The 7,560-nt window shown below is 51.2% G+C and overlaps 1 protein-coding gene and 1 long non-coding RNA gene across 2 annotated transcripts in view; both read left to right on the top strand.

The window, feature by feature from the left end:
- Nucleotides 1-6,962, top strand: part of LOC126988538 (chitotriosidase-1-like) — a 16,789-nt gene extending 9,827 nt beyond the window's left edge. Inside the window, exons 5-11 of the mRNA XM_050846789.1 lie at nt 443-579; nt 1,125-1,274; nt 1,918-2,076; nt 2,700-2,795; nt 3,083-3,504; nt 5,463-5,831; nt 6,353-6,962. Of these exons, the coding sequence (XP_050702746.1) occupies nt 443-579; nt 1,125-1,274; nt 1,918-2,076; nt 2,700-2,795; nt 3,083-3,504; nt 5,463-5,831; nt 6,353-6,491 (1,472 nt within the window). The 3' untranslated portion in view covers nt 6,492-6,962. The remainder of the gene's footprint in view (nt 1-442; nt 580-1,124; nt 1,275-1,917; nt 2,077-2,699; nt 2,796-3,082; nt 3,505-5,462; nt 5,832-6,352) is intronic.
- On the top strand, nt 3,547-5,110 carry LOC126988551 (uncharacterized). The gene is made up of 3 exons (XR_007742240.1): nt 3,547-3,714; nt 4,517-4,546; nt 5,051-5,110. It is a non-coding gene; the product is annotated as an uncharacterized LOC126988551 (long non-coding RNA).
- Nucleotides 6,963-7,560: the final 598 nt, after the last annotated feature.

The raw sequence follows: 7,560 nt of genomic DNA, 5'->3' as shown, positions 1-7,560 counted from the left end.
GGGGGGGAGGGGGGAGGGGGGGAGGGGAGGGGGCGGTCTGTCCAACTTCCTTCTGCAAGAGTTGATTGGTGCGCGGGATCTTTCATCAATCGCTCGTGGTGGTGAGGGAGAGAGAGAGAAGTGTGTGTGTGTGTGTGTGTGTGTGTGTGTGTGTGTTACTCCTCCTCCTCCTCCTCCTCTTACTCTTCCATTTTCTGCCTCTTCCTCCTCCTCCTCCTCTTCCTCCTCCTCCTCCTCTTAGTCCTTCTTAAATACCCTTTCTCCTCCACTTCCTGCTGATGTCTTCCTCCTCCTCCTCTTCCTACTTCTGTCTTCCTCTCTTCCTTCTTCCTCTTCCTCCTTCTCCTCCTCCTTCTTCCTCTTCATCTGTCTCGTATTCCTCTTCCTTCATCCTCCTCCTCCTCCTCCTCCTCATCTCACACCTCTTCCTCTCTCTTCCCAGGCTTCACCGCGTGGGTACAAGAGCTCAAGGCAGCGTTTAAACCTCACGGCCTTCTGTTAACCAGCTCCGTCAGTGCGGGACTAGAGACCATTGACAGGGGCTACGATATCCCTGCAATAGCCCCTCACCTCGACCTGGTAAGGGGGACAAGGGGGGGGGAAGGAGAAGGGCTGGGTTAAGTCTGTCCCATTTCCCTCTGCAAGAGTTGAGTGTTGAGTGCTTTCATCGTTCGTGTGTGTGTGTGTGAGTGTGAGATCATTGCGCTGTCCAACTCCCTGATGCAAGAGTTAAACAGTATCCTCACTCTTGCATCCCTGTGCTGTCCAACTCCCTGATGCAAGAGTTAACCAGCATCTCCACTCTTTCATCCCTGTGCTGTCCAACTCCCTGATGCAAGAGTTAACCAGGATCTTCACTCTTTCATCCCTGTGCTGTCCAACTCCCTGATGCAAGAGTTAACCAGCATCTCCACTCTTTCGTCCCTGTGCAAGAGTTAACCAGTATCTCCACTCTTTCATCCCTGTGCTATCCAAATCCCTGATGCAAGAGTTAACCAGCATCGCCACTCTGTCATCCCTGTGCAAGAGTTAACCGACATCTCCACTCCTTCATCCCTATACTATCCCAATCCCTTATGCAAGAGTTCACAAGCATAGCGAATCTTTCATCTCCCCCTCCACAGATTCTTCTAATGAGCTACGATTTCCACGGGGTCTGGGAGATGGCCACAGCGCACCCCTCCCCCCTCGCCCCCCAGCCTGGCCGCCCCCCGCAGTTCAACGTGATGGCCGCCGTGGACCACCTACTGATGAGGGGTGCGGATCCCAAACAGGTGCGTGAGTGGAGGGGTAGTTATAGATAGATAGATAGATAGAAAGTTAGACAGATTAACAGAAAATGACAGACAGATTAACAGACAGACATTAGGACAGTTTAATGAACCAGCATCTTCACTCCTTCATCCCTGTGCTGTCCAACTCCCTGATGCAAGAGTTAACCAGCATCTTCACTCTTTCATCCCTGTGCTGTCCAATTTTCTGATGCAAGAGTTAACCAGCATCTCACTTTCATCCCTGTGCTGTCCAATTTTCTGATGCAAGAGTTAACCAGCATCTCACTTTCATCCCTGTGCTGTCCAATTTTCTGATGCAAGAGTTAACCAGCATCTCACTTTCATCCCTGTGCTGTCCAACTCCCTGATGCAAGAGTTAACCAGCATCTTCACTCTTTCATCCCTGTGCTGTCCAACTCCCTGATGCAAGAGTTAACCAGCATCTTCACTCTTTCATCCCTGTGCTGTCCAACTCCCTGATGCAAGAGTTAACCAGCATCTCCACTCTTTCATCCCTGTGCTGTCCAACTCCCTGATGCAAGAGTTAACCAGCATCACTCTTTCATCTCAATCCTGTCCAACTCCCTGATGCAAGAGTTAACCAGCATCTCACGCTTACCCCCCCCCCCCCCTTCTCCCCCAGGTCGTGTTGGGCATCCCCTTCTACGGCGTGTCCTGGACCTTGGCGGGGCCGGGGGGCGCTGATCCCGGAGCCCCGGCGGCCAGGGCGGGTCGCGCGGGGCCATACTACGAGACGGAGGGCAAGATGGCTTACTACGAAGTGTGTCTAGCCAAACAGCAGGTGAGGGGGGGCGGGGGGGGGGGGGGTGGAGGGGGGCGGAGGGGCGTGTTGTTGTTGTTGTTGTTGATATATTTATTGAATTATTGTTTTATTTATTTATTAACGTATTTTTTTCCTTTTTTTATCCTTCCTCTTTCCCTTCCTTTCTTTCTTTCTTTCTTTCTTCCTTCCTTCCTTCCTTCCTTCCTTCCTTCCTTTATCCCTTCCTTCCTTCCTTCCTTTATCCCCTTCTTCCTTTCCTTCCCTCTTCTTCCTCCCTCTTCCTTCCTTCCTTTCTTCTTCCCTTCCTTCCTTCTCAAGTATTGTTCCTTCCTTCCTTTCTTCCTTCCTCCCCTTCCCCCCCTTCCGTCCTTCCGTCCTTCCTTTATCCCTCCCTTCCTTCCTTCCTTTCCCCTTTCTTCCTTCTTCCTTCTTCTTTTCCTTCCTTTCCTTCCTTCGTTCCTTCGTTCCTTCCTTCCTTCCTTCCTTCCTTCCTTCCTTCCTTCCTTTCCTTCCTTCCTTCCTTCCTTCCTTCCTTTATCCCTCCCTTCCTTCCTTCCTTCCTTCCTTTATCCCTCCCTTCCTTCCTTCCTTCCTTTCCTTCCTTCCTTCCTCCCCTCCCCCCTCCCCCCTTCGTCCCCCAGGGTGGTTGGCGTGACGTGCGTGGCCTGGGGGGGTCGTACATGGTAAAGGACGACCAGTGGGTAGCGTACGATGACATCCAGACCCTCAAGGAAAAGGTAAGAACGACTACTACTACTACTCTCTCTCTCTACTACTACTCTCTACTACTCTCTCTCTACTCTCTACTACTACTACTCTCTCTCTACCACTCTCTCTATCTCTCTCTCTCTCTCTCTCTCTCTCTCTCTCTCTCTCTCTCTCTCTCTCTCTCTCTCTCTCTCTCTCTCTCTCTCTCTCTCTCTCTCTCTCTCTCTCTCTCTTTTCTCTCTCTCTCTCTCTCTCTCTCTCTCTCTCTCTCTCTCTCTCTCCTCCTCCTCCTGACCTCCTTCCTCCCCTCCTCCAGGCAGAGTACGTGAAGCAGCGAGGCCTTGGCGGGGTCATGATCTGGGACATCACCACGGATGACTTCGGAAACAACTGCGGTGAGGGACACAACCCGCTCCTCACCGCCGTTACCACCACTCTGGGCGACACCGCACCACCACCACCACCTCCACCACCTCCTTCTGCCCCCCCTGCACCCCCCACGCCCCCTCCCAGGTCCGTGGATATCCAGAGAATCGACCAAATTGAGGATAACGTCATCCGATTCAATGCCTCAAGATCTGTCCCACAATCCCGATGTCTCGTGAGGTTTGATGGCACCCGGATCTGCCCTGAGGATATCCTGACCCCTTCCGGCACTCCCAGGCCCTCCGTGGTGCAGGTCAGGGGTCAAACTCCCACCAGGAGGCCCTCTGACACCCGCTACGCTTGGCAAGATTGGTAAGAATGTCTGCGAGTGTGTGTGTTCAAGCTATCCATGTAATTAAGCCCCGCCCCTTCCTGTAATCCTCGTCTCTCATTGGTCTGTGGTTTGCTAGCCCCGCCCACTCTCTCTCCAGATCAAGATATCATTGGTGGATGCTGGGGAAGGTTGAATCTCACTGGTGGATGCTGGGAAAGGTTGAATCTCACTGGTGGATGCTGGGAAAGGTTGAATCTCACTGGGGGATGCTGGGAAAGGTTGAATCTCACTGGGGGATGCTGGGAAGGGTTGAATCTCACTGGGGGATGCTGGGAAAGGTTGAATCTCACTGGTGGATGATGGGAAGGGTTGAATCTCACTGGTGGATGCTGGGAAGGGTTGAATCTCACTGGTGGATGCTGGGAAGGGTTGAATCTCACTGGTGGATGCTGGGAAGGGTTGAATCTCACTGGGGGATGCTGGGAAGGGTTGAATCTCACTGGGGGATGCTGGGAAGGGTTGAATCTCACTGGGGGATGCTGGGAAGGGTTGAATCTCACTGGGGGATGCTGGGAAGGGTTGAATCTCACTGGTGGATGCTGGGAAGGGTTGAATCTCACTGGGGGATGCTGGGAAGGGTTGAATCTCACTGGTGGATGCTGGGAAGGGTTGAATCTCACTGATGGATGCTGGGAAGGGTTGAATCTCACTGGGGGATGCTGGGAAAGGTTGAATCTCACTGTGGATGCTGGGAAGGGTTGAATCTCACTGGTGGATGCTGGGAAGGGTTGAATCTCACTGGGGGATGCTGGGAAGGGTTGAATCTCACTGGTGGATGCTGGGAAGGTTGAATCTCACTGGGGATGCTGGGAAGGGTTGAATCTCACTGGGGATGCTGGGAAGGGTTGAATCTCACTGGGGATGCTGGGAAGGTTGAATCTCACTGGGGGCTGCTGGGATGGGTTGAATCTCACTGGGGGATGCTGGGAATGGTTGAATCTCACTGGTGGATGCTGGGAAGGGTTGAATCTCACTGGGGATGCTGGGAAGGTTGAATCTCACTGGTGGATGCTGGGAAGGGTTGAATCTCACTGTGGGATGCTGGGAAGGGTTGAATATAACTGTGGGATGCTGGGAAGGTTGAATCTCACTGGGGGATGCTGGGAAGGGTTGAATCTCACTGGGGGATGCTGGGAAAGGTTGAATCTCACTGGGGGATGCTGGGAAGGGTTGAATCTCACTGGGGGATGCTGGGAAGGGTTGAATCTCACTGGGGGATGCTGGGAAGGGTTGAATCTCACTGGGGGATGCTGGGAAGGGTTGAATCTCACTGGGGGATGCTGGGAATGGTTGAATCTCACTGGTGGATGCAGGGAAGGTTGAATCTCACTGGGGATGCTGGGAAGGTTGAATCTCGCTGATGGATGCTGGGAAGGTTGTATCTCACTGGGGGTTTCTGGGAACGGTTGAATCTCACTGGGGGATGCTGGGAAGGGTTGAATCTCACTGGGGGATGCTGGGAAGGGTTGAATCTCACTGGGGGATGCTGGGAAGGGTTGAATCTCACTGGGGGATGCTGGGAAGGGTTGAATCTCACTGGTGGATGCTGGGAAGGGTTGAATCTCACTGGTGGATGCTGGGAAGGGTTGAATCTCACTGGGGGATGCTGGGAAGGGTTGAATCTCACTGGGGGATGCTGGGAAGGGTTGAATCTCACTGGGGGATGCTGGGAAGGGTTGAATCTCACGGGGGGAGGCTGGGAAGGTTGAATCTCACTGGGGGAAGCTGGGAAGGGTTGAATCTCACTGGGGGATGCTGGGAAGGGTTGAATCTCACTGGGGGATGCTGGGAAAGGTTGAATCTCACTGATGGATGCTGGGAAGGGTTGAATCTCACTGTGGGATGCTGGGAAGGGTTGAATCTCACTGGGGGATGCTGGGAAGGGTTGATTCATTGGTTGACGCTAGGAACTGACAACCATATTTTTGCATTCCAGGCCAATATTTAGTAGAACAACCACCACCACCATCTCACCTGAAGCTACCACAACCCGGACAACCAAACCGCGACAACAAGATAAGCCATTTATATTTTCTCCTCCTCCTCCTCCTCCTCCTCCGGTTACCCTTCCCCCACGTGGTCTTCCTCCTCCTCCTCCTCCTCCTCCTGTTACATTCTCCCCCCGGGCTCTTCCTCCTCCTCCTCCTCCTCCTCCTCCTCCTTTCATTCCCTTCATCGCTCGACCACGCCCCACGCCATCGCCCGCTTCGCTCATATGGTTCGAAGCATGTCTCGGAAAGGGCTTTGCGAGTGACCCGGCTTCTTGTGGTAATTTCTACAAGTGTACCAACAACTACGCCTACAGGTGGGTTGGTAGTAGCTGTAGTAGTAGTAGTAGTAGTAGTAGTAGTAGTAGTAGTAGTAGTTGTATTATTTTTGTTTTGTTTTTTGATTCATTTTCATTAAGTTTCTTCTTCTTTTCTCTCTCTCTCTCTCTCTCTCTCTCTCTCTCTCTCTCTCTCTCTCTCTCTCTCTCTCTCTCTCTCTCTCTCTCTCTCCTTCCTTCTTTCCTTTCCTTCCTTCCTTCCTTTCCTTCCTTCTCTTCCTTTCTCTCTTCGTCCTGTGTGAGTGTGTGTGTGTGTGTGTGTGTGTGTGTGTGTGTTAATGTATGTATGTGTTTTTCGACGGTCTCATGTGTGTGTGTGTGTGTGTGTGTGTGTGTGTGTGTGTGTGTGTGTTTAGTTATGTTAATGTATGTATGTGTTTTTCGACGGTCTCATGTGTGTGTGTGTGTGTGTGTGTGTGTGTGTGTGTGTGTGTGTGTGTGTGTGTGTGTGTGTGTGTGTGTGTGTGTGTGTGTACTAATCCATGTGCGTGTCTGTGTAGGTTTCAGTGTCCAGCGGGTCTGATGTGGCGTCAAGACCCTGGGCTGTGTGACTGGGCCTGGAACGTGCAGTGTGACCTGACCTCCGCTCCCCCTGACCTCCAGCCCTTCCTGCCCCCCCTCTCGACCAGGTTCCAGTGACACACACACACACACACACACACACACACAGGATCGACGTAGAGAAAGAGAGGAAGAGAAGGAAGGAAGGAAGAGAAAGGAAAGGAAAGATGGAGTAGAATTATGGAAGAAGAAGAAGAAGAAAGAAGGAAGGAAGGACGGAAGAAGAAGAAGAGGAACAAGAAGGAAGGAAGGAAGGACGGAAGGAAGGAAGAAAGGAAGGAAAAGGAAAGAAATGGAAGAGAAAATACACATACATACATACATACAAAGATATATAACACAGAAAAGCTCAAAATATGGTATACATTGCGAACTTATCCTAACACACACACACACACACACACACACACACACAAACACACACACACACACACACAAGAAGCTCAACGGATGGTCTCCTATTTTTGTAACGCAGCCTAAGTAGTATTTAAGTGAGAGTAGCCTCAGTATTACCAAATAAAAACAATAAAAAGCTTCAAAAAAACACAACATTGCATCGTTTAGTGAGCCGATGGAAAGACGTACTCATGCCATTGTTTACATTGCCAAGACCAAGACCAAGATGGCGGGAGGCTGGATGTGATTGTCATATATTTTTGCCGCTAGTGAGTTTATTTCTGAGTGTTGGGGACTACGGCAGCCACGGGGGGTATTCAGGTGAGTGGGGGATGAATTGAAATGGGTAAAAAGATGGGGAGTAAGGGAGGAAAGGAGGAAAAGGATGCGTGGTGACCTGACCTCCCCGCTGTCCAATCAACTGCAGCTGCCTTGGGGTTACACAGCGTCAGGCGGCTCCTTGTGCTCAGTGGTTTAAGAAAGAACAAAAAACGTATATATTCTCTGATTGCTATTACATGGAAGCATTGACACTTAACACGGTATATAAGTTGTGATCAATAGTGAAAATTTAATGAATGGGGTAGTTTTGTGACCCTGGTGGTAGTGTGACCCTTCCTCTGTACCGTGAACCTAAAGAAACACACATTTGACAAGGCTGTAGTTTTGTGACCCTGGTGGTAGTGTGACCCTTCTGCTGTACCGTGAACCTAAAGAAACACACATTTGACAAGGCTTTCGTGGGAGTTGT

The sequence above is a fragment of the Eriocheir sinensis genome, chromosome 69, assembly GCF_024679095.1.
Source record: "Eriocheir sinensis breed Jianghai 21 chromosome 69, ASM2467909v1, whole genome shotgun sequence".
NCBI lineage: Eukaryota > Metazoa > Arthropoda > Malacostraca > Decapoda > Varunidae > Eriocheir > Eriocheir sinensis.
Note: the sequence above shows the minus strand (reverse complement) of the source record. Positions and strands in the feature narration are given on the sequence as shown.